Below are 27,235 nucleotides of genomic sequence, written 5' to 3'. Positions count from 1 at the left end.
AGACTCCTTTTATTAAGCTTCTGCAATAACAGCAATCAAATGCTAACAAAGTACAAATATTTCACATATGTTAACTAATTTATTTTCTGCAAGGCTGTGAGGTAGGTATTATTATTTCCTGAATCTCACCGATGGGAACACCAAGACACAGGGTAAAGGAGCTTCCCAGTTCTCGGCCAGAACTCTGTAGAGCAAGATTCTGAGCTGGGGGAGTCTGTCCCGCAACCATTCAGCTGTCCCACACAATGGCTGCTAGCCGTGAAGACTCTACCTCTGCTCTTCCACAGAGCAACACTACAGGATTGAGCTCCTCCTACTCTCTACACATATGAAGGACCAGTGGTCCCTAGAACAAGGGAGGGACAAACTCTGGCCCCAGAGTGGAAATGAAGACAAGCTCCTCTCGCTGTCTCAGAACCTGACCACAACCACCATTAATTTCTCTGGGAGAGCTGTCTGTCAAGCAACTCTGTCCACGGCTCTTTTAGAGTATGATTTATATATGATGTCTGACTCTGTTCTTCCCATACCGGCTAATAACTCTCTGAATTTCTACTATTACAATAATTTAACTTATAATAAAATCATCTTTCCTCCCTCTTTCCCCTTCTCTGTCTGTCTTTCTTTCTTGACATGTTAACTTGTACTATCTGTCACATCTTAGGCTTAATACTGGATTTCAATCACTGTCATGTTACTGTAGGAAAAAAATCCACAATCAATCTTTATTGACTACTTGAAGGATGGTATAAACAGCTTAGAACCAAGTTAGGTAACTTCATTTGAAACTCTATTTTAACAAACAGGAAAGGCAAACCAAGTCACCTCAGCTTTCCATGGTCCCCCACAAGTCAAAGATGCTTCAACTCCCTGACAGGCTCTTCCAGCTTATATGCCACATAGCCTTATATAAACACACACACACACACACACACACACACACACACACACACACACACACACACACACACACACGCCAGTAGCCCACAAATCTATAAATTTCTGAAACCTGTATGTCACCACCCTGGTCTGTTAAGTGCCTCTTCTATTGACCAAGAGGGCATGACCAGGTGCTAAATTCCAAGAGGTAGGTAGTCAGGAGAGTCTGTGAGGCCAGCAATAAATACAGCAGTCCTCTTCTGGGGCCTGGCATCACTTCCTGAGTTTGGCATCTTCATTAGCAAGACCATTCCTGCTAGCCCAACTGAACTGTATCCCCACAGATCCCCCACTTCTTATTCAGACTGCTAATAGCCTTCACTCTACAAGCTTTTCTTTTTATAACTTCCTTGGCTACCTTAGAGTTCAGTGTCATAAAGCACTGATTTTTACAACTATTAGCACAGTAGAGCAAAACAGAATAAGGAAACACTACTAAGGAGACAAAGAGAGAAAAGAAAAAGAGAGAAACTCAAGGAGCTGGGGACATAGTTCAGCAGAGTGTTTGCCTAGCATACACAAAGCTCTGGGTTTGATTCCCAGCACTGTATAAACCAGGTATGGTAAAACATATTTGTAATCTTAACATTCAGGAGATAGAGGTCATAGGGTTAGAAATTCAAGATCAGCCTCAGCTATATAGTGAGTCTGAGACAAACCTGGGTTACTAAGGAGAAGGAGGGGAGGGGATAGGAAGGGGAGGGGGAGACAGAGGGGCTGGAGAGATGGCCCAGAAGACATGAGCACTGGCTGCTCTTCCAGAAAACCCAGGTTTGATTTCCCAGTACCCAACAGTGGCTCACAACTGTTATTATAATAATAATAATTATTATTATTATTATTATTATTATTATTATTAATAATAATAATTTAAAGATAAACTCAAGAGTTCTGGGCATGGAAGCCCAAATTTGGAACCCCAGCATTCAGGAAGTAGAGGGAGGAGAGGAAGGGAAGAAAAGAGGAAGGAAACCCCAAGGAAAAAAAGTTCCCTACACTCCAGCCACATGCCTTCTAACTGATATCTCTTGACTACAAATCAGTGGCGAGAATGAAAATCCAAAGACTTGAATTCATGAAAAGAATCATCTTGAATTTCTGCTGTACAATCTTCTTCAGTACTACCACAAAAGTAAGATTTGTATCTTTATGTATTCACAGAATAGATACAGCCACACTTATTTTCATGTAATTATGTACAGGGTGGGTAATACTGTTTGTATTTAATTTCTCAAAACACAAATTTAAGGGCTAAGCTTCCTAAAAATGTGGAGTAAATCATCTATGCTCCAATCCCATTAAGTCTAGAGGTTTTCACAGTAGGCCTCTTGAGTCTTATAACTGTTTTGAGATAGTGGGTAACTCTGATAACTACAGCTACTTCCTCCTATTGCTGCCTAATATTTGAAGAGAGTTAGAAGGTATAGACAGAATCAGGCGTCTTCAAAAGATTATACTCCAGTATCTTGGTCTCCAAAGCACCAATGACTTGCCCAGGTGTGAACCTAAGCTGGTTTTTCCTTTTGCTTTGTTTTGTTCTTGTCAAAAAGATTGACAACCCATCTTTTACACAGAAACACTGACTATAGGAGCAGGGAAGGGAAATGGGTGAAGATAAATAGATACTATTCAAGTTTCATGAGTTATTTTTAAAGTCTTTCATTTAAACCATCTCATTTTATCCTTTCTTGGAGTGCTTTTTAAATCTTCAATTGTTTACCTATTTGACTTACAATGTAAGCTTCCAGGTAAGGTACAGCATCAGCTACATGGCTGGCTACAATGGTGCTCAGCACAGCAATAATGAAGGAAGAGAAGAGCTGACTTCTGTAAAGGCAGGTTCCTCATGATGACAGGTTCCTGTCATGAGAAGCTGGCATCTAGGGGATGTGTGCTACAGGTTTAATGAAAGGGAAAATGTTTGAACATTTTTATTTTGCTGTTTAAAGAAAATCAGCTTGAATGCATGACTGAGTAGCTGCTAAAATTAAACAGCTCATTTGCTTTTAAACTATTTTTGCTTCCAATTTAGCATTGAGCTTAATTCAGTTCCTCTTCCAACCTATCACTTAGCTTCTTCTACCCAAAAGCTAGCCTTTGACTCATTAGTGTCAGGGAAAATCCTTAAGCCTATAAATAAATAACCTAGGTGCACATTTCAACAACTTCTGAAGTGAGGCTACACTGAACCTAACTTCACATTTCTCCCCTGTGCCTAGAAAGAACACTGTAGCCTTTTCTCAATCAGAGCCAGAGCAGCAGGCATTCCATACTTGGCACTGCATCAATCATGGGCTCTACCAAGGGTACCAAGTGGAGAAAGGGATTGCATCAATCATGGGCTCTACCAAAGGTACCAAGTGGAAAAAGCCACCTTAAAAAAAAAAACAAAACGAAAACTGCCAGACAATGGTAGCGAAAGCCTTTAATCCTAGCAATCAGGAGGCAGAGGCAGGTGGATTTCTAGGAGTTTGAGGCCAGCCTAAACTACTGGACAGTGAGTTCCAGGACAGCCAGGCTACACAATAAATTCTGTCTCAAAAATAAATAAAAAATAAACAAATAAATAAATAAAACAAGTTTGTAAAGGAGAAATAACCCCATTCATAAAATGAGCCACTAGAAAATTAAAAAGAATTAATAAAAATTATTATTATGAAAACTGTTTGTCACACATATTTGAAACATGTAACTCTTTTTATTTATTTATTTTTTTCCCAAAACAGGGTTTCTCTGTGAAGCAGTCCTGGCTGTATTGGAACTCACTTTGTAGACCAGGCTGGCCTCAAACTCAAAGAGGTCCACCTGCCTCTGCCTCCTGAGTGCTGGGATTAAAGGTGTGTGCCACCACCACCCAGCTGCTGAACCTGCTTTGATGAAAGATTTATCAAGCTGTCCACACTTTGAACAACCGTACTAAAACTACTATGTATTACATTAAAGTTAAACTTTAAGTTCTGAAAACTGTATCATAATCATATAAGACTAATTCTTGGTTTTAAGAAATTACACATTAAAGATTTTATGTGAAAGAATACTGAATCTGCAACTTACTCAATAAGGGAGATAGGTATGGGTAGAGATAAAAAGTGGTAGAAACGTGTAGTTAAAAACATCAACTCTGAAGAACTAAGTGTATAGGAAGTACCTGAGAATTTTACACACTCCCCTAACTTTTCTGGTAAGCCTGAAATTATGTCCAAAAAGAACATCCTACACATAATATACCAGATTAAGTAACCAAGCTTGCAGATGACTGGCAGAGAGAGCCTTCTGAACTTCTTCCCAGAAATACTGACCACACTTATGGTGCGATGGGAAAACTTGTGACAGACATTTGAGGCTGACAACAGGGAGGTGACACCCTTTTCCAGGTCTGTGAGGCCTACTTACCTTTATAATCTGTCACAGACTTTGACAGGTCATTCCTAGCCTGTATCCCTCTAAACCCAATAAGGATCCATTTTTAATTATGTCAATTACTGCAACTGCTATTCTAGGAATGAGGACGGCCAAGACATTGAAATGTGATTTTACTCTTCTACAAATGCATTTATCAACAGTTGTCATGGGGAAATGGGGAGCTGAATCTTGTCGGTTACAAGAACTACCAGTCTGTGCCAGGCTAGAAACAAACGCACGGATGACTCAGCTTCTACCGCACTAATCTCTCCCCAACCATATATCTTTTAAAAGCCACCTCGTATATCTAGATACATAATTCAAACTATGATGTAATAACATTATCTTTGGAGAAGAGTTCAACTTTTTCTAGAAAAAAAAAAGCAGCAGCTGCCAGTATACTTTCTATCAAGTGAACACATGCCACGTTCAAGGTAGAAAGGCCATCAAGATTATGTTACATCCTCTGCCTTCACTAGAGTAACAGAAATGAACACACTGAGTCAATGCCCTACTTCTAGCTTATACACGTACGCATTTTTAATAAGTTCTGAAAGGGCGGATGAATGTGGGAAATGCATAACAGGTAACTAATTCCCCCATCTGTAGAGTTAATAGAGATGTGGCTTATTTAAAATTCCAAGTTGTGGTTCTGCTATTTGGGAATGGCTTTCTGAAACTCTGTAAGTGGACAGTGGTAATGAAACAGAGAATTCAGAATGGCAGGGAGCATAAGGCCAAAGAAGCTTTTATAGCAGAGCATGTGCGTGTACCAAAAATAAGTATACACATATAGTGGGAGGCTGGTTAACAAAGTCCACAGAGGCACTTGGCTGTTCAGATAACTAATCACAATACTAGGTCCCCCGTGACAAAAATGTCTCCAAGGTTAAACTTTCTGATTTTTAATCATAAACAACCAAATTTATTGGCTAAAATGTTTCCTCATGTTGTTGGTTTAGATGCAAGTCTTCTTTTAAACCATGATTTTAGCCACACAAAAATGAGTAACCTTCTATGGGCCCTAAATTGTGCTAAAAGAGGAATATGCAAGTATACATTAAAAAAAACAGAGAGTTTGAGAAATGAGGCATATTTATTTTTAAACACAGCAAGCTTGTGAAAACTCTGCAAGGACTGCTTTTCATTAATATATACACTGAAATTAACTTTTAAAACAAGGACTAAAACCACAAAAGCAGAACAGAACAAACAAAACCTGTCTTAAAAAATAAAAAGTCAAAAAGGAGTTGGGGACACAGCTCAGTGGCAAAGTACTTGGTGGGGCAGGTGAGGACATGGGTCAGGACAGGGACGACTATCACACAGCATAAATGTATTTTCTGCTCTTTCTCAGGAGAAATCTGAAAAAGCATTTAAAAAACATTAAGAATAAACCTATTTCAATAAAGTAATTGTATGTTTAACATATTTAACAGGCAAGGGATTTTTTTAAAGGATTTTGTGTGTGTGCCGTGCACACGCCTGCTACCCACAGGTGTCCACAGAGACCAGAAGGGAAAGCCATGGGCAGATGTGAGCCCATCGACCGTCTCTGGAAGGGCAGCAACTGCTCTTCATCACTGAACCCTCTCTCAGGCCCAGCAAAGAAATTTTAGACCAAGTTCTAAAGACGTTCTCAGTGGGCGATGGAGATCACAGCTGACTTTGGCAGCTTCAAGCCACTGTGAGCAAAGAAAATGGTCTCAGAAAAAGCAGGAAGCGGGGAACGTCTTGAGAACCAGAGCAGAAGGCCAGGGAACCACTCAAAGTGTATCTGCAGAAGTGCCGCGTGAGCCTGCAAGCTCTGGGCTGGCAGCCAGCCCACTGCCTGGCAAAACTCTGGCCAGGCATTCTATAAAGGAACTGAACAGGCTGAACAGACACAGTGTGTCCACGGTCTCCCAGACCACATTCTCTTCCTTAATGTGAACACCTGACAACAGTTTTCAACTTGCTTACAACTAATTCTACTAGTCAGCATACCTACTGGACTCCATCCCAAGGAAAACCTCTACTAATAGCCCCATTCAAGAGACATGGTAGAAGGAACCCACCCTCTGCACTAACTAAGGCTTCTTTTTTAGATGCCACCAGAGAACCACGCTTAGCTCAGCAAATGAGAACCAGAGCATGGAGACCAAGGTAAACTGAAAAATGTCCTCAAGACGAGTCAGCAAAGGGAGCAGCCCTACAAAGACAGAAAAAGAACTGCGTCCTCAATTATGTCACGAACAAGGACAGAGCACTACAGAGAAGGATCAGAGAACAAGTATGAGGACTGGAATAAAGTCCCAAGAAGTGCTGAAAGACAAACAGAATTGCCAGCCAGCGGAGGAAGCCGACCCAGTGAGAACGGGGAGAGAGGTTCTCAGCCAGCCATCCCAGCGAGAGGAGAAAGCTGGAGTTGGTGACTATCAAAGACTTCCTGGGGTAGAAGGGAGACACTGGACTTCATATTTAAGGCACCTACCAAGCTCTCAACATCTTGAATAAAACAAAGGACAGCCTAGCCACTAGACACTTCATTACAAATTCTATGGCAACCAAGATTAAAAATATGATTATAAATATTATAAAGATGAAAAATTTCCAAATACTTTACTTGTAAAAGTTAAAAGCAGTGCTGTCTGGCTTCTCAGTGATAACATGAAATGCCAGGACACAAGGAGGCTGCAGTCACAGGATTTTAGGCAAACTCTCTGGAGCAGCTGGAGCAGCAGAGAGGACACTTCCCAGTCTTCTCTGCTGCCCAGCCTCGGTGCTGTACTTGGGCAACAAGGGGATCAAAGAGGCTAAGAACAAGAAAGCAGCTCTAGGGCAACATGCCAGGAACTGACAGAGCCTGACAACCAACGAGGGATTAGGTAAAACATTCTTTTTCAAGTGAACAGGTACTATGATACAGACTAGACCTATAAAAACTGCAATGTATCTTTGCTATACAGAACTTGGTGGTCTGGCAGGGAGCATTTGGAGAGTCACAACCATGCACATGATGACATTTACTGGATTTCTTGTTCTATGAACCACCTGTAGTAACTTGGAACACCTGCCTGTGGTGTGGAGCTGAACACATGCACATATGCATGTGCATGCACAAACAACACTGGACAAAACAAACAGTTAATGCAAGGGAACAGGGGTTCTCTAATCAGAAATAGAAATGGGCTAGAGAAGATGGTGCTGAACTTGACAGATGATTAAATAAATAAATAAATAAATAAATAAATAAATAAATAAATAAATAAATAAATAAATAGAGGGAGGGGGAAGGAAGAGGAAAGGAGTAATACACTATGAGCATCAGGATGAGGACCAGTGTGAACTGAATGTTCACCAAAGTAGGGCTGGAAGAAAGGATTCTCCCCGGGTTGTAAGGTTCTCTCTGCATATGAAGTAGTAACACACGGTGTCCAGGAGAGACTGGTTGGCTGTGCGGACAAAGACTGTCTCTACAGACTGGTGCTTGTTCTCCTAACCCACTTGATGGTATGACATGCTACCTACTGTGTCTCACACGGTGAACTTCAATGTTCCTTGTTAAAAACACAGAGGCATACTACACTCATATTCCTCTCTCTGCTCTTTCCTCTAAGAAAGTGCCAATTTGGTTTACAAACACTTACATCACTGAATTACAAACCTGGACCAGCTACTACTTGGGAGATGTTTTCCCGCTCAGTCCACCAGTGTTTACTGTAGCTACTTCTAGCTTGATGGTTCTGTCTACGCCTTTACTCAGAAAAGAATGATCTTGGACAAGCTCTGGCTACCCACCACACCACAGACTTCTGTCAGTCCACCCAGTGGTCTGTGAGCTGTAAGGACAGCTTTCCCTAGTTCCCCACCTCCTGACTCTTCTTATAAACCTTTCCCAATCCTGCAGGGAGCCTTTTTTCTTTCTGGCTTCCTCACTGACATTCTGTCCTTAGTGCCTAGTTCCTTGTATTCATTCCCTTAGTAATTTGCATAAGTTAGTTATTGTTCTAGATTGATAGTTCCTCAAACAGGCCACTATTTCTAATTTTATTACTATCTACAACAGTGGTTCTCAACCTTCCTAATGCTACAACCCTGTTAAACAATCCCTTTGTCGTGGTGACCCTACCATAAAATTATTTTGTTGCTACTTCATCACTATAATTTTGCTACTGTTATGAATCATAATGTAAATATCTGATATGCACAAAATCTGATATGTGACACACACACCCCAAAACGGGTGAAGACCCACAGGCTGAGAAGTGCTGATCTACAAGGGCGTAAAATTTAGCTTAAAATCAGAAACTGAAAACAGTACCAACTGTTTCCCTTTGTACTCTCTCCCGGTCATCAGCCCATCTTCCTTGGTTCCTGGTTTATGCTTTACATTCTTTATTCAGCCAACTCTTATCAACTGTCAAATCTTGTCAGTTACTCATATAAACAACTTTCTCAGAGTCCTCTCTCTTTCTTCATTCTACTGGCCACTACTCATAAATAACCAACAAAATCAGTATCAACGGATGCTTTTTGACAAATAAAATTTTATGGTTGGTTCTTTTTTTTAAAAAAAAAGAAAAAGAAAAAAATACACAAAAACCACAAAAAAACAACAAGGACACCCAGAGTGGCCTCTAATTAATTATATAGCTTAGCGCTGTATAGACGAAGCCCTCATCTTCCTGCTTCAGCCTTCCAAATTCTGGGATTACAAGCATCTGTCTTCAGGTTCAAATCTTACTTTGTATGGAAAGGGGAAAATCTACATTTGCCCAATGGCAAAGCATTTACAGACTGAAGGATCCATCATACCTCGCCTCGCCAGTTCCTCAGCTGGTCCTGTTTCCTCAGACTCGAAGCCTCTGAGTCCTCATCCAAATGGATCTCAGCGGAACTGCTGCTCAAAAGCCTGAAAGCTTAGCCAGCTTTAGTTCCTGGTTTTCACACCTTATATACCTTTCTGCTTTCTGCCATCACTTCCTGGGATTAAAGGCGTGTGTCACCACGCCTGGCTGTTTCCAGTGTGGCCTTGAACTCACAGAGATCCAGATGGATTTCTGTCTCTGGAATGCTAGGATTAAAGGTGTGAGTGCCACCATTTTCTGGCCTCTGTATCTAGTAGCTGTTCTGTTCTCTGACCCCAGATAAGTTTATTAGGGCGCACAATATTTTGGGGAACACAATACCACCACACTTAGGTCTTTACTTTTTGAAATGAACCTAAATTATTTGTGTGCTGCTCTTTAAAGCTGGAATTAGTTGTATTTGTTTCTGAATTTAACCTGTCTCTTTGTGGTTGAATTCCCAGGGGCAAGCAACGTCACTTCTTCTGCATGTTGTAGATTCAACTATAGGACTCTGTCATGGTGGTTATTTAACAGGTAGAGCCCCACCTGATCCTAGACTCCATAGAAACACTTGCTTCTGAAGATGTGCTCCACAGCCACCACAGCAAGCAATCCAGTAAGATGATGATGTCAGTTGGCCATGATAATGAAGTATTTCCCGAGATGTTTATCTCCTGAAGGTGATGCTTTAGACACAGATGCAGGCAGGAGTACGAGCAGCCCACCCACTGGCAGGAGAGGCAATGGGACTGTCTCTCTTGAGATGGATGAGCAAGCAGGAAAACAGATAACACAACTTGTCTTGAAAGCAAGCAGCAAGATGAGGCAGTAAAACCCCATCAGCATACATCATCCTCTCATGGCCCAGTGTCATCCCAGCCTCTATTAGCTGCCGCTGCATCAGCTCAAGTCCCACACACTTTATCCTGTTTGTAATTGCTGATGAGCAGTAATAAGGCCTCCATGCCTCAGCTCCGTCCGTTCCACTTCGGCACCCACCTATTAGGTAATAACTTTTATTTACAGCCTTGCTTGATGTGCTGTTCTATTAGTATAGCCAGGAACCGAGTAGGACAGGAAGAAAAAAAAAAAAGTCTCCTTAATGGGTAGTATCATTGCCAGGCACCGAAGATTTACACCTCAGCTTTGGGGCTGTTCTACAGTGCTCATTCTGGTGAGCCTGCTGGGGCCACAAGGCTACATTCCTGTCCCACTGCCTTCTAACAAGCACACATATCTAAGCAGCAGCACCTGAACTAGATCCAGCCAGCACCCAGAGAAACACAAAAGCACCGAGGGAGGAGTAAAGTAGTAATGTCTCCACATCCTCAGGAATGGTGTAGGCTCGGGCATCTTGCCCCAGGGGAGCAATAGAGCAGCTAACTCATGGGTGTTTGGGCCTCTTTCTCCTTGGCAAGAGTGCAAGCTATGACAAAATAAATGACCATGAAAGTTTTTTTTAAAAATGTTCTAAGTGTGTTCATGAACCTAAGCAAACTGAATTTGCTCAAAGTACAAGGACAGGAAAGGTTCAAATTCAAGGGTCAAGTGTTTCCTTCATCCACCCCCTCCCCCATGACATTCTAAAACAGCAATTAGCCACATCAGATGCTAAGCTATAACACAGACTCATGTAACTGGGGACAAGATGATGTTGCTCCCATTTAAGGGCACAGTTGAAAACAAGGACGTATTTTTCTGGCTTTTTCTGAAATCCATATAACATGGATGCCCAGCATCAAGTCATCCACATATCTAGTGCCTTACTCCCTCATTCCATTCTCTAACACAAACAATTGAGGCACACTGGCTCATAGAAAAACAAGCCAGTAATAACCAATACAAAATACAGCATAGACCACTTCCCTTTATCTCCTCAACTATTAAAACCCACATCCTGGCCGGAATCAGCCACTATGACATACCATCATAGACTTCAGTGGGAAGTACTTATTTAATTGGGCAGAACATGGCAAGGTGGTACCTTTTCCATTAGGAAAAAAATTTGCAACTTTGTCAAATATTTTATATTCATTTTGCCCCCCAACTCCAAGGATCAAATGAACTCCCTGAAGACCTAAGATGATGAATGCACAAGGTAAAAAATTTGTTAATACTTTTTTCCTTGCCATGGCAGATTTACTGTTTTGATCTTTCTTCAATGGTTACATTAAATGCAAATAAAAAAGAAAGGTTTATATCTTCCCTAATATTCTACTGATGGGAACTTGCGTATTACATAAGTAGGTCAAATTTCTAATTTTCTGTCTCAAATGCTGAGACTGCAGACCTAAGGATGAGCTCTATCTGGAGAACCAACAAGAAAGAAAAAGTGACATATAGTTGAGCTCACACCTGGAGAATAAAGGACAGGATGTCATTTTTTATCAGAGCCACCCATGGTGAGTACTACTGACCACTACAGCTTGGATCGCTGGCTCAGTTCTTCAGGGTCCAATGCACCAGTTGAAGTGTTTTCATGAATACTGACTATGTGGAGTTCAACCACACAACTACAGGTTCTGTGAGATGTGCAGGACACCTCTGACTCAACACCGCCCCCCTTTAGCTTCTTAATCAGTTGAAAGGATTTTATAGAACCTTTTGGTAACACATAGCAATGAAGCATTCCCTCTAAGTGGCTTCTGAACACTGATGTGAAGTGCATTTAGTACATCAGTCTTCTCTCAACTCCCAGGTGGAAGGGGCTTCTTCTACCTTTGTAAGAACACACAATATCACAAGCAGGCTTCCTAAAAATAGGGAAGAAAGGGCTAGGGAGGAAAAAAGAAACAATGAACAATACAAGGCTATTCTAGTCATGTCATTTTGTCACTGAACTGAAAGGAAAATAGGTGACCCAAAAGGATAAACATGTGTAGGGAAGAGGAGAAAACCTAGCAAGCCAGCATACACTCTGTGCTTCTTACAGGGTGCAGAGACAGTGCTTTCTGGGAAAAGTGTCTTGATGTTTAAAGGGACAGTTTCTAATTCCACCTGCTTTCATCTCAGGCCCCACAAATAGTTATTTTACTGGCTACTCTACTAATTATAACTACATTTCAACATACAAACAACATTTTAAAATCATCATTTTTCAAGTGTATCAGCAAGTATTATCTACTTAACATACATGCTGGAAGAGAGTAAAAGGGAAGTGTGTATACAATGGAGGAGGTCTGATGGCTGTGGGCTCTAGTCAAATCTGCCTTTGAATATTTTCTCATCTAAACTTCAGAGAAAAAGGGGCTGTAAAATAAAAGGAAAAAGCCTTATGGGGTAGTCAGCGAAAGAGGAATTTCCCTTTCCCACATGCCAAAAGGTCTACCCTGGACACACCCAGTGCACTACTTGGAGTCCCTTGAGTCACTGCTGAAAGATCCTGCTAGATAGTAAGACTTTCTCCAAGGCAATCTAAAACCAGGCACGGCTCACTACCTCTTTGTCCAGGATAGGTTTGTTTGTTTGTTTGTTTGTTCATTTGTTTTTAAACTTGCCTCAAGTCAGAGTTATCTGGGAACAACTTCAATTGAGAAATGCCTCCATTCATACTGTCTGCAGGCAAGTCTGTAGGGCACTTTAATGACTAAAGATCAATGTAGGCATAGGCAGGTCCAGATCACCAAAAGAGACACTGTCTTTGGGCAGGTGGTCCTGGATGATATAAGAAAGCAGGCTGAGTGTACCAGGGGGAACAAGCCAGTAAACATTACTACTGCTCCACTGCCTCTGCTCCAGTTCCTGCCTTGACTTTGTTCAGTGGCAGAGTGTGAGAAAGTTGTAAGATGAAATAAATCCCTTTCCTTCCCCAAGTTACTTTTGGTCATGGACTTTTATCACAGTGATAAAACCCGAAGACAATGTCCACTCCAATTTCAATTTTGAGGTTCATGAATATCACACCCCAGAAAAAAGGACTTTTCTTTTGTTGTAGCTGCAAATAAATCTTTAAACAAGAAAGCCTAAGAAAAAGACAAACTTCTCACCTTTCCTACAAAACACTTTAACCACAAAAATAAGACTACATGAATTTCTACATAGAACTGGTACTGTGGAAGGATGCTGACCAGATCTACAACCACCACGCTCACGCTTTTGGTACCATGTGGTGATTAGAGAAGATAAAGTTGAATTCTTCTAGTGGTTTGTTGCCAAGGAAGCAGACTCTCCTTTACAGCACATTTGATCTTGGCAGGATGGTTCTGAGAATTAACAAGGGAACGTGTGCAAAACACTCAGAGCTCTCTGAAGAAACGTGGGCTCTGCAGTCATCTGTAGGTGTGGTGTACTTGTACTCTCATTCTCTAGCCAAGGCAACCCAGGATACACAGAGCACCTTTTAGCCCTTTAGTGTTCAACCAAGACTAAATAACCTTTCACTTATTTCTTTTCTGATTAAAAGCCAAAATTATCACGATGTTGCTCATTTTTACCTACCAAGGGCTATAGTGAATTTAATAATAATAATAATAATAATAATAATAATAATAATAATAATAATAGAGGCAGGGGGCATGGCTCAGCAGTTAAGAGCACTTGATGCTCTTGCAGAGGACCTGGGTTTGGCTCACAACCCTCTCTAGCTCCCAGTTCCAGGGGACAGGATGTCTTCTTCTGGGCTCCTTGGGTACCAGGAAAACATGTGATGCATATCCATATATGCAGAAAAACAAACACAAAAATAAACATAAAATAAGTCTCTCTCTCTCTCTCTCTTTTTTTTTTAAAAAAAAAAAAAAGGTTCTGCATGGCTAAAACCCAGATTCAGAAAGTCTTTCCAGCAGCTCATGAGTAGAACTGATCTTTAATTTGCCATTAGGGCTCCTATCTGCAATCTGCATCCTAGAGCTACTACAAAGGAGTTCCTGTGTTCTCTCTGTCTCCTCCCTCTCCCTCTGTCCCACCCCCTTTTCTCACAATGATGACTGCAAGCCAAGCCATTTCTGTATCACCACCACTACTGCCCTTGCTGGCCACCCAAGTTATGACATTATCCTCTACCAGATCCTAACGAACTCACTTAAAATACAAACTGAGATGCCCTACTTAACCACTCAGGTCTTTACTACGCCAAACAAAAACAAGTCTAAAGCTGACCTTTAGACCCAAACAAAAACAAAAAAACTCTTATCACTGTACAATCTTATCTAAAATGTCCATATGCCTTTCTATGTTATTTATGTGTACATATATACCTAGCTTAAAAAGTGTGTGTGTGTGTGTGTGTGTGTGTGTGTGTGTGTGTTTACAAAACATGAATTTTAAATGGCTGAGATAAAGGCTTTTATTAGTGTTCTTCATGTCTCACAAACTATATTATGTGCAACCTTATTCACAAACTACACCAGTACCCTTATTCACAGACAATACCTGTGCCATTATTCACAGGCTACACTTGTGTGTCCTTATTCACAGACTTCACCTGTGGTGGTATTTAATTGTGCTGAAATGTGATGATATTTTATTTGTATGTTAATAAATAAAGTTTGCCTGCAGATCAGAGGTAACAGCCAGCCATAAACAGAAGTTCAGGCAGTGCTGACACATGCCCTTAATCTGATCACATGGCAGGCAGAGTCTCTGTGCGTCCCAGGACACAGCCAAGCATTGTGACACACGCCTTTAATCCCAGTACCAACCATAGAGACCTGGAGGTCTGTATAGACAGGCAGTGACAAGGAAGTGAGGTGGCTGGGCTAAGACCAATGAGAAGGCAGAACAGTAAGGCAATAAAGGTGCAGGTTAGACAGGAAGAAGCTGGTTTGGTTCTCTTGGGAAGCTATGGCAGTGTGGTGAGCTAAGATTAGTTTGGTGGCTTTCACCCCTGTATTTGGCTCTGTGTTTCTTATTTAATAAGACTGTTTAGAAATTCCTCTACACACACCTGTCCCCCTAGTCAGACACCACTAACTTAAACAACTGAACAAGGTAGAAAGACTTGGTGAATGTGCACCCTGGCAAGAAAGAAGAGCACACCAGTGTTTAGAACAGGGGACAAACTAAACTATGGCTGAGATTACGCATCAGCCAGGTGGTGGCACACATCTTTAATCCAACACTAGGATTAAAGGCAGGTGGGTCTTTGAGTTGAAGGCCAGCCTGGTCTACAGAGTTCCATGGCAGCCAGGACTATACAGACAAATCCTGTCTCAAAAAAACAAAAGAAGGAAGGGAGGAAGGGAGGAGGGGAGGGGGGGGAGAGGGGGAGAGGGAGAGGGAGGGAGAGGGGAGGGGGAGGGGAGGAGAGGAAAACCAAAAAAAACTCTTACAATTTTCAATGAGGTAACAGAAAGGTGTCTTAAGGGCAAGGCTCCTCCCTTCAAAGTTTCTACCATTAAAAAAAAAAAAAATGCAAACTCATAATGCACACACCTTTAATCCCAACACTCAGGAGGCAAAGGCGTAGTGATCTCTGAGTTCAAGGCCAGCCTGTTCTACAAGGCAAGTTCCAGGACAGCCAGGACTACACAGAGAAACCCTGTCTCAAAACAAACAAACAAACAAACAAATGAAAAACTCAAAACTCCTTAGAGACTTCTGTTAAAATCTGAGTATCTGAAGAGAGATCCTATAGATATCCTTCTGGAAAAGGGCCATGTAGGTAGGGTTCAGACACCCAGGCAAGGGACTACCAATTGTGGTAAGAGGGGGAACCTGGCATCATCCATGTGGTGTTTGTTGGTTTTTATAGGCACATAGAATTCAAGAGTTATAGAGTTTGAACCAAGGTTTAAAGGAAAACCACCATTATCACTACAACCATCATCACCACCACCACCTCCGCCACCTCCTCCTCTTCCTCTACCACACCACCAAAACCACTGAGCTCAGGTGAAGTAGAGCAGGAAACTCCTGAGTGGGTTGTGTGAAGATGGAAAGGTGATGCATCAGGTAAAGTAGAGATGCTGGGGTGTTGGAGAAGCCAGGAGCATGAGATGTCATCAGGAAAAACTAGAGCCACTGCGAGGAGCTTGTTCAAGGAAGAGATTACAAGGGATTGCAAATGGTAAAGCTGCCCAAGTCTGCTGGAGCTCAGAAGATGCCACCACAAGTTCTGAATGGTGGACATGGAGCTCACAGGTTTGACATTTTCCCATCTGGTTTTTGAACCTGCTTTGGACCACCCTTTCCGTGCTATATTCTCGTAACTCCCTTTAGAAAGACGTATATAGCCGGGCGGTGGTGGCGCACGCCTTTAATCCCAGCACTTGGGAGGCAGAGCCAGGTGGATCTCTGTGAGTTCGAGGCCAGCCTGGGCTACCAAGTGAGTTCCAGGAAAGGCGCAAAGCTACACAGAGAAACCCTGTCTCGAAAAACCAAAAAAAAAAAAAAGAAAGAAAGAAAGAAAGAAAGAAAGAAAGAAAGAAAGAAAGAAAGAAAGAAAGGAAGACGTATATGTAACCTGTTCACCTGGATATTGAAGTTTGCTCGCTGTCTCAGATGAGACTTTGGAGTTCTGAACTGTGCTAAGACTGTGGGGATTTCTGAAGTTAGACTGAGTACATTTTAAACTGTAGGTTGCTCATCTGTCTTTAGGGACCTGAAACAGAATGCTATGGCTGCAATTTAAAATGAGCCCTACAGGCTTGTGCTTTCCACAGTCTCCAGCATTTGTGCTATTTGAAATTGGTGACAACTTTTTTAGAACATGGGGTATGGAAACCTGTTGCAAGCAGAAGGCCTTTGAAGGCCATGCCCACATCTGCTTTCATCCAGTCCCTGCCTCACGGTATGCACTATGTAAACAGGTTCTACCTCACATATCACAGCTTCCTTGCTATAGTGGACTGAAATCTTTCTGAAACCAGGAGCTGTTGTAGAATATTATTTTAAGGTGTGTCATTTGATTGAGGCTGCATTTGTTTAACTCTGCGAAGCTGTGTTACTGTCAGAACTGAACGGCCAATAGCATGACAGGGGAAAGGATAGGCGGGGTTGGCAGGCAGAGAGAATATATAGAAGGAGAAATCTGGGAGGAGAAAGAAAAAGAGGCAAAAGGTAGACGGGATAATTTAAAATAAGAAAAGCTGGCAAGGAACAAGTCAAGCTAAGGCTGGGCATTTATAATTAAGAATAAAAGCCGGGCGGTGGTGGCGCACGCCTTTAATCCCAGCACTCGGGAGGCAGAGCCAGGCGGATCGCTGTGAGTTCGAGGCCAGCCTGGGCTACCAAGTGAGCTCCAGGAAAGGCGCAAAGCTACGCAGAGAAACCCTGTCTCGAAAAACCAAAAAAAAAAAGAAAAAGAAAATACATTGGCCGGGCGGTGGTGGCGCACGCCTTTAATCCCAGCACTTGGGAGGCAGAGCCAGGCGGATCTCTGTGAGTTCGAGGCCAGCCTGGGCTACCAAGTGAGTCCCAGGAAAGGCGCAAAGCTACACAGAGAAACCCTGTCCCCAAAAAAAAATAAAAAAATAAAAAAAAAATAAAAAAAAATAAAAAGAAAGAAAAAAAAAGAATAAGTCTCGTGTGTGTTTTATTTGGGAGCTGGGTGGTGGGCCCCCCAAAAGAACAAAAGAGTAAAAGAAAATCCAAAACCAAGGAGTCAATACAAATCTTTCTTGCCCTAATTTATTTCTGCCAGGTATTTTGATAACATTAAAAAATACTACTGCAGTTATAAATAATTAAACAATGAACTATTGAACAGCTAATGTGAGCTGTGTACAATACTCTTCTTATATTGAGCCTTATTATCCCACTTTATAGATGATAAACAACTTTGAAATAAGAACTTACTTTTAAAAGAAAAACAAAACAAAACAAACCACATTATATAAATGGCTAAAAAAGTCAAGCAGTGGTGATGCATGTCTTTAATCCCAGCACTTGGGAGGCAGAGGCAGGTGGATCTCTGACTTCAAGAGCAGTCTGGTCTACACATCAAGTTCCAGGACAGCCAGAGCTACACAGAGAAACCCTGCCTCAAAAAAACAACCAACCAACCAACCAACCAACCAACCTCCCCACCCCCCACTGAAACCTGATCTGGTTTTAGAAACTGCATTTCCTTCCCTCTCTCCTCTCTCCCTCTCTCTCTCTCTCTCTCTCTCTCTCTCCTCTCTCTCTCTCTCTCTCAGATTTATTTATTTATTATGTATATAGCATGCATGACTACAGGCCAGAAGAGGGCACCAGTTCTCATTACAGATGGTTGGGAACCACCACATGGTTGCTGGGAATTGAACTCAGGACCTCTGGTGAAGAGCAGCCAGTGCTCTTAACCTCTGAGCCATCTCTCCAGCCCCCTGGAAACTGCATTTTTAAACTACATTACTATACACTGTTACCAAATCTGTGTTTTGGTTTTTCTAAACTTCAATCAATAACATACTTTTCTACTGGGGGGGGGGGGGCGCTCAAGCATACAATAAAAATGTGATAAGTAATAATATGATGTAATGTATTGCAACAGGTTTTAGCATCTGCAAGATTGACATTCAAGTCCTATCTATAATACTCATTAGCAATCTTACTCAGGAAATCCACTCAGTGTCCTGAGTACCCAACATCATTTCATCTATGAAAGAGGACTAAGAACCATCATGCAGAACTGGTCTCCCAAGCCCCCACTGGCCAATGAGGACAATCAAACTCACTCTAGGGCAACTGTTCTGTACCTCAATCAAGCAGAGAAATGAACTCTATCTGGTAGAGCTTGCTCACTGTGCACAGGAGTAGTGACAGCGTGCTAGCACTATTAGATACACCTGTCTCTAAGCTGGCCATGTGGAAGAAGAAAAGTAAAATCAAATTCTTTTAGAGTTCGGCACCTGGATGTGACTCTGAGTCTGCACAAATATGGTCTGCATAAACATCCACAGCAACCATATATACAGGAGCTAAGGCCTTAAAGCTGCATCTGAAACAGTTTCTATTGTTTCTGTTTGACAGTTTTAAAGGACTAAATTAAGTTATGAAGACCATCTTGACTGTGACCTTTAGAAAACAATATAATATGAATACAAACCTTGAGATATTTTAAACAGCAGGTAGCATTACTAGAAAGGCAAACCATTTAAAATAAGCCATAGGCTAAGGGTACAGTGGGCATTAGAACTTCTTTGTAAAGGGCTACAAGATTCATGACTTCATGTTGAATAAAAATATCACAGATGCAAAGATATTTGGAGCATCACCAATCTGAGAAGACTGGTTTCAGCAGACACCATAGCTTTATCAACAAGTAATTTCCTAAAACTACTAAGATACTGTAACAAACAAATTAGTACTTACTTTTGTAATAATGCTTTTTTATGCTTTCCTCATTATTTCTAGGAGATTCAGGACTTAAGACAACTGGGCAATACTCTGCATTTCACACCTTGTTTTTATGTCTTAACATCCTTGTGATATTAGCAAGCTGGTGGATTTCCATGCCCACTTACTTGGAACTAGCTACCAGGGCTACTCAGTCAACAAGACTCCTAGGAACATCGCTCTCACTTCTACTCAAAACTTTACCCAACCTCAAGTACAGACTGTATCATTTTGTAATTGATAAAAACAATTTGAAAACCCCCTGGAGTATGCATATCAAGTAAGAACCAGTGGCTAATCTCTGGGCAGAATTCAGGTAAGGATGGTGTACATACCTGCACCACAGGATCTTTTGGTTGGTGTGATTAACGAGACATGAGCTGTGTCTGTGCAGGGCCCACCTAGAAACAAACAAACAAAAAAAATAGGCCCATCAGTCAGTTACCTTCCACATGCCCACTGCTGCCACCAGAATAAGAAAGAGAAACCTACAGAGGACAGGCTCCACCTGCAGATATGCTGGGAGCGGCAGCAAGAAGGTGATGACCTGCATGGATTCCTTTAAAGAGCTTGTGTTTTAGCTTTAGCAATGGAATCCAGAGTCCCAGCCTTTCTACAGAAGAATGCACCTTTTATAAAACAATCTGAAGTCTCACATAATGTTGAGAAGTTAAAGAATAAAAATTTAATTAGAATTCAGATCAAGGAGAGAAGAAAATTACCCAAATTTTAGGGAAATGAGCTCTTCCACTAAGCAACCAGGGAAACGTGTCCTTTTTTAATTTCAGTGGTCATTGTTACTTTGAATTTACTGTAAAACTAGCCTTACACAAAGAGCATTTCCTAAGCAGCAAAGGGCTTATCAGAAGAAATAAGGATTGTTTTAGTATATAAAGAAAATACTGCTGATCAAGAAAGGATATTTCCTTTCTATTAAAAGTATGGACGAGTGTGTCTTCATGGGATCTTGGTGGGCTCAGAGATTTGGTCCAGAATGTGAAAAAAGTTTAGTTAGTAGAAGGCGGCTTGAATTCTGCAGGATAAGGACAGGCACTACAACATGAAGTTGATACTGATTACCCCTCATCAATGGCTATGCCCCACCTTGGAAAACAGGAAGTTGTTGTACAAATATGGATGCCAGTATCTCTCAACTTGCCCCGAGAAAGCAATATTGGTGACCACAAAGGAACAGAATACACAGGCAGATGTTATTCTGAAGAGGTTCTTTAAGTGACTGACTAGCACAGTTTTATATCATCTATGACAAGACTTTATATGACACAATGGCAACAACCCTTACACAGTGTAATTCCCAGAAGGGACATATAAAGGAAGGAAGAATCAAGGAAGTGTGCTGTTCACTTCCAAAAGCACTTTACAAACGCCTACGGTGGACCAGACAGGTTAGTCGCACAGAATTTGCAATCTTATTAGAAAGGCAAGCTTTATGTACGTAAGAACAATACACAGCAGCATTAAATGGCTAGACAGAAATGAATCAACTGCCAAAGCATCAAACAGATATTGAATGTCACGTGCAATTAAGAGGAAGGACATTCACCATTGGCCAACATCACTTGAAAAATGCAAGAGTTTGAAAACGCAAGAAAAGTTAGAAAAATTCAAAAGACCAATCAGAGGACAGGGTATTTCAAACTGAATGTTTATTCCTACAAAGGTCACCTTTCCCCAGGGAAAGCTTAAATACACTAAAATCTGAGACGCTTAGAAGGGCACCTGAGACTTGAAAAGGAGCAACAGGCAGAGGCAGTGAGCCAAGCCATACACAAACCAGACAGTGTCCATGGTCTCCAGATTCTCTGAACTCTGACTTGTGGCTCCTTCTTCCATGTATTTTGTTGTTGTTCTTATGGCAGCATCGCCATTTGTGGGACACAACAGGCTTTTCTCGAGGATGACATTTGCCACTCTCATTTCTTTCACAATAAAAAGCAACAGTAAAGTTGTCACTAGCCAAAGGGATCATGGACCACCTCGGTAAAAAGGTTTCATACACTGTGAGGCTTGCTGTTGGGTCTCATCACTTTCTCTTTCATGAAAACTCTTGTCATCTGTCACTGTCACCTGTTTGGTCATGACTGTGGACATGGGACATTTAACAATGCCGGTGGATTTAATTAGGGAAGCAAACGGATCTTTAAAACTTTTTAATGGAGGTATAATATAAAGGGACTGCAAAAAATAGAATACAGGTTGAGAATCCTTTATACAAAATAGGATCAGAACTGTTTTGGATTTGGATGTTTTTAGTCGATTTTGAAATATTTCATAGGTAATGTTATCTTGAGACTAGGAGGTCCCAAGACTGAACAACATATTCCATTATACTTCACCTAGACCTTGTACACATAACCTGAGCTAACTGTACACAGTATCTTTAGTGGCCCAAGACATGAGATCAAATATGGAATTTTCTCTTATGTCTTGTATCTCCCAAGTGTCTGATTTTGGAGCACTTTGGGTATTTGGATTAGGGACACTGTTTTAGCCAGTTTTATGTCACTTTGACACAACCTAGAATCATTTAGGAAGAAAATAATCTCAACTGAGAAAAATGCCTCCAACATAACAGCCTGTGGTGCACTTTATTGATGGATGATTGATGTGAAAGGGTCCAAGTCCATCATATTGGTGGTATTACCTCTAGCCAGATGATATAAGGAAGCAGGCTGAGCAATCCATGAGCTACCCAGTAAGCAGTACTCCTTCACGTCCTCAGCATCAGTTCCTGCCTCCAGGTTCCTGACTTGAGTTCCTACCCTGACTTCCCTGTATGATAAAGGCCTGAAGCTGTAAGATGAAATAAACCCATTCCTCCTCAAGTTGTTTTTGGTCATGGTGTTTAATCATAATATTACAAACATAAATTAAGACGGATGTTCAAGCTGTACTAGAATGAATTATGTAAGATCCAGCTTTGGTTCCCAGTCAGGAGATCCAATGACCTCTTCTGGCTTCTTGCAGGCACTAGGCACATATACAGTGCTTATACATACATACATACATACATACAGACAGACAGACAGACACACACACACACACACACACACACACACACCACACACACAGGCAAAACACTCATAAACATAAAGTAATTTTTTAAAATACAGACTCCTAAGCACTGAATATGAACTCTTGATGGAACAATTCAAGGTAAGCAGGAGACTTAAGTATATTTTTAAGCAAGCTAGATACACCATAAATACTAACAGTCCAGTAGTTACAATATATGATGGATTTTCTTTAATTCTTAGTTCAGTATCTGGCCAGGATCAAAGGTTCCCACAACATAGTGAGCTGTGGAGAAAAGTCAGTGAGACTGTATCAGAATGCTTTCTTAAAGGACAGCAATAAGCCATCCAGGGAAACTATGAGAAGGGAGAGACTGCGAAATCAAAACAATGAGAGAAATGTCTGGAACTCATGAATTAACACTCCATGCCTACAAATGCTCAGGTAATTATCAAATCAAGGAAATTTGACCTCACCTGAAGGTTAAGAGTTTACCCCTTAAAAAAATTACTCATCAATAAATTTCTGTAGGCTTTGGCAAAAAAATGCAAATAACCTTCTAGCTACAAAGCATAGCTCAATATGCATCACCATACAAGTGTTCTCCAGAGGCTTGTTAAGGCAGCAGCCTAACCCAATGTATTCACTCCATTAAAGTACAAACAGAACCACAGTTGAGCCAAGAAAAACTGACAACAAAGGCAACTGGCAATGATAATATATCGTAGTTTTGATAATTGGGCAATATTATAAATGGAAAACTTGAAATTGGCAGACAGTAACATGAAACACTTTAAAACACAGATCAAAAGCCGGTGAGTACCATACACGCATCCTATAGTAATTGTGTGTCATCCAAACCACATACTCTTGAAGGAAAAAATAAAAAGGACTAGCCACTAGAGAGGACAATATCTGCTCTTAATTAATTACAAATCAACTCTTAAAACAAATGTAGGTAATTATGGGAAGGGTTTCTGTTAACAACAAGAAAAATATGGTATCTGTCCCATGTGCTTCCAGTAAACAAAATGGTACTGAGAACTGCTGGCAAGGGTCAAAATGGAGGTGTCCTCTCCACCAAAAACAGGACCTGTGTTCCTTTCTGGAATCTCTAATGCCTGAGGGAGCCGCCACATGTACCTACAGCACACTGTGAGCTCTGCTCCGTTCTTGGCCATCTTTTTTCTCACTAAGAAGCAGTGTGTGTCTCACTGAACAGCTCAGAGGATTCTTTTACAGGTATAGGAGGAAATTTAGTGCAGAGCACAGAGCACCACTGTTCTAGGAAACTCAGCATGCAGCTCTCTGGGAAACCAGGAGGCTCATGGAGTGATCACCATGGCACAAGCTGCAGGCACTGCCATCAATTTTGTGTTACATCTGCAGCCTGTATTATGGCAACTACAGAAAGACAACTTTCGACTGTTTGTTTCTATGTTTAAAACACACACACACACACACACACACACACACACACACACATACACACACACACACAATTTCTTGTTTAGTATGTTGGGCTCTCTGCAGCCTGGTTTTATGTCAACTTGACACACACACTAGTAATATGAAAGGAGGGAACGCCCAATTGAGAAAATGCCTCCCTAAGATCCAGCTGTAAGGCATTTTCTTAATTAAAGATTGATGGGGGAGGGCACAGCCCACTGTGGGTGGTGCCGTCCCTGGGCTGGTGGTTCTGAGTTCTATAAGAAAGCAGGCTGAGCAAGACAGGAGGCAGCCCCCCCTCCATGGCTTCTTCATCAGCGCCTGCCTCCAGGCTCTTGCTTTGTTTGAGTTTCAGTGATGGACTACAATGTGGAAGGGTAAGTCAAACAAACCCCTTTCCTCCCCAACTTGCTTTCGGTCATGGTGTTTCATCGCAGCAATAGAAACCCTAAGATAAGCTCAGGAATCATTTGCTTCCCTGAGAGCCTAAGTAATAGCACATGCCCACAATCTGAGCACTTGGGAGGCTGAGAAAGGAGTACCTCAAGTTGGAGATCGGCCTAGGCTATACACAAAATCAGCCTGAACTGCCTTTCAGCCAATCATCATGTATGCTTTTTGATTTCCTTTGCTAAAGTGAATAACTAATTTTTCCAAGATCTTTCATTATCTAAAGGTGTTTAATAACAGACTAGCACACTGCATTTGATGTTATATTCAGAGGACTCCTTCTAAAATGCCAACTTTCTCAACTGACTTTGTAATTTAACGCTTGGGGGAGCCTGTAGTTTGTAATCTGGAAGTCTACATATTCTTTTATTCCAGGGTTGTTTCTATGCTGGTATTAAAGGTGCCACATGTAATGCAGGCCCACATGTGAAATGTCAAGAACACTGTCAAATGTTATTCCTCAGCTGTACTCCCAATAAGCAGAAACTTTTTTATAGCAAATCCAACAGAGCAGCGGATTTTCCTGGGGAAACTACCAATTTCAGCTCTGTGAAGCTGAAGGCATGCAACAAATTTGCATATTCACTGTAACCCAGTGGTTCTCAGCCTTCCTAGTGCTGTGACCCTTTAATACAGTTCCTCATGTTGTTCTGACCTCTCAACCACAAAATTATTTTTGTTGCTACTTCATAACTTGTAATTTTACTACTGTTATGAATTGTAATGTATATTTATCTGTGTTTTCCAATGGTCTTAGGTGACTCCTGGAAAGGGGTCATGACCCAGAGGTTGAGAACCACTGCTGTAACCTGTAAAAATCAGGACTACATAAAGGTATGCCTTAACCATCAACATTCATTTCAAGGTGAAGTAGCAGAATTCTGAGTTTTTTTTTTTTTTCAGTCTCCTATAGTTGTTGAGCATATCACAAAGCCGTGTTCAAGACACCTCACAGTGCAATCAATTCCACAGGCCATCAGGTTCCTGGGACTGGGGGAGGAAGAGAGCACTGGCATAGAGGACAGCCACACTTGGACGAGCAATGCTCTCCAGCACTCAAAACCAAAGGCAAACAAATATGAAAAACAGTTTTTCTCCTTTACCTTCAAGTGGAGAAGAACAATCTACTCTAACAGGTTTTGTTCAAACAGCTGTCATGACTGGTTATTTTTGGTCCTGCTCCCACAAGCCTTCACTGCTTGAAGTTAAACCATGTGCTAAAGAATCATTAGAAACAATGGATTGTCAAAGAGTCAGCTAGAATCACCAGATACCCAATAGCCAAACATTCTACTACAGCCTTCCAAGGAAACTGCAAAACATTAATACACAAAAATAGCCAGTCCTCGGGCAGATTTACAACACTTCAATTTTCTTGCTTAATTAACATGACATTTACATAACAGTATCTAATTAATTCCCAACGAAAGGCACTGTGAGCTTCTTAGCAATGTATCATCCATTTCTAAGCAGCTGGTCAATCTCACTCCACATAACCCACACTGTTTACTTTGCAGCAGCTCACTTTTTCAGGCTCACTATTCTAAAGGTGACCTCAGACAGACCCAACAGCCATAATTCTCTCTCCTCTCTCGAGATTCGGAATTGCTTGCTGATGAAGCTTTTCAAAGCAGTAGGGGATCTGAGCAATGCAAACATAAACTTGTATCTTGCTGTGGTCATGTTAAAAATAAAAACTTACAAAAATACTCAAATAATCTACTTCTTGAGTAATAAAGTAGTCTCTCTCTGAATGCCTTCAACATATATGTGGTGATTTAAAATACCAAAGAACAGATATTAATAACAAACAGGGAAACACCAGGCTGCAGAAGAACCAGTTACCTTTTCAGAAAAGCCCTCCTCACCTTCCACAGTCACCCTTCACCTGCAATTCATGAGTTAGTATAACCAGAAGGGACATGCCTAATCCATCTACATAACTGGGTCTGAAAAGATCTGCTGATTAAAAACAAGTAAACATAAAGATATAATAGGTGGGAATCTAAGTTTACAGAAAACCAACACAGATGATAGCCCTCACATTTCTTCAAATGAAACTTCTAAACGGAACCATTTATAAGATATGTTACAAAACTTCAGTGCTGATCTGTCAGAAGTTCTAATCATAACTTGCTATATGACCTCTCATAAATCCCTAATTTAGATCTGAATGGTATAAGGAGATTTTCAAAGTGGGCAAGGCCTTACTATTGGCATCTTACTGGATTATATTCAACAAAATAATAGACTATCGTACCCACCTCCCTAATAATCCCAGTACTGGACATCTCTGCAAACACTGAGATGTGTGTGCGGTCATCACCAGGTTTGCTCACTAGAAATAAAATTCTCCCACACACAGTACCTTCCCATGGAGCAGCACCAAGAGCAAGTAAGTTAGGCGTGCTTCCTTCCCACACGCCCAGACTCATGGATACTTCCAAGGAGCACTATAAGCTGCCATGCTAGGATCAGAGGAGCCGTGGAAGGACCACTGTCTCCTGGCCTGTAACAACACCAAGGTCAGGAGCCTCAGAGGCAGAGGCAGTCCAAGCCATCTAGCACACCAAGCATTCAAAACAGTTCTACACCAGATAAAAACAATTCAAGCCAAACACCATGGGATAAATGGAAGAACTTTGGTGGTATACTGTGTACCCTAATCAACTTGCCTGAGGATCAGAGGACAGAACAAACCACTAGATTAGACAAAGAAGTCAGGCAGTGGTGGCACACACCTTTAATCCTATCACTCAGGAGGCAGAGATCCGTCTGGACCTCTGTGAGTTCAAGGCCACACAGGGCTACATGAGATTGATCCAGTACAGGAGAGAAACAGAACCAGGCAGCGGTGGCACACACCTTTA

At 41.4% G+C, this 27,235-nt stretch overlaps 1 protein-coding gene across 4 annotated transcripts in view; it reads right to left on the bottom strand.

Moving 5' to 3' along the window:
* The window catches only part of Zfand3 (zinc finger AN1-type containing 3), a 241,628-nt gene that overhangs the window by 36,925 nt on the left and 177,468 nt on the right, over positions 1 to 27,235 (bottom strand). For all 4 annotated transcript variants that reach the window (XM_076557533.1, XM_076557531.1, XM_076557532.1 and 1 more), the window contains one exon: positions 19,766 to 19,831. In XM_076557533.1, the coding sequence (XP_076413648.1) occupies positions 19,766 to 19,831 (66 nt within the window). The remainder of the gene's footprint in view (positions 1 to 19,765; positions 19,832 to 27,235) is intronic.

The sequence above is a fragment of the Peromyscus maniculatus genome, chromosome 21 (genome assembly GCF_049852395.1).
Source record: "Peromyscus maniculatus bairdii isolate BWxNUB_F1_BW_parent chromosome 21, HU_Pman_BW_mat_3.1, whole genome shotgun sequence".
Taxonomy (NCBI): domain Eukaryota; kingdom Metazoa; phylum Chordata; class Mammalia; order Rodentia; family Cricetidae; genus Peromyscus; species Peromyscus maniculatus.
This window is presented reverse-complemented; position numbering and strand designations above follow the sequence as displayed.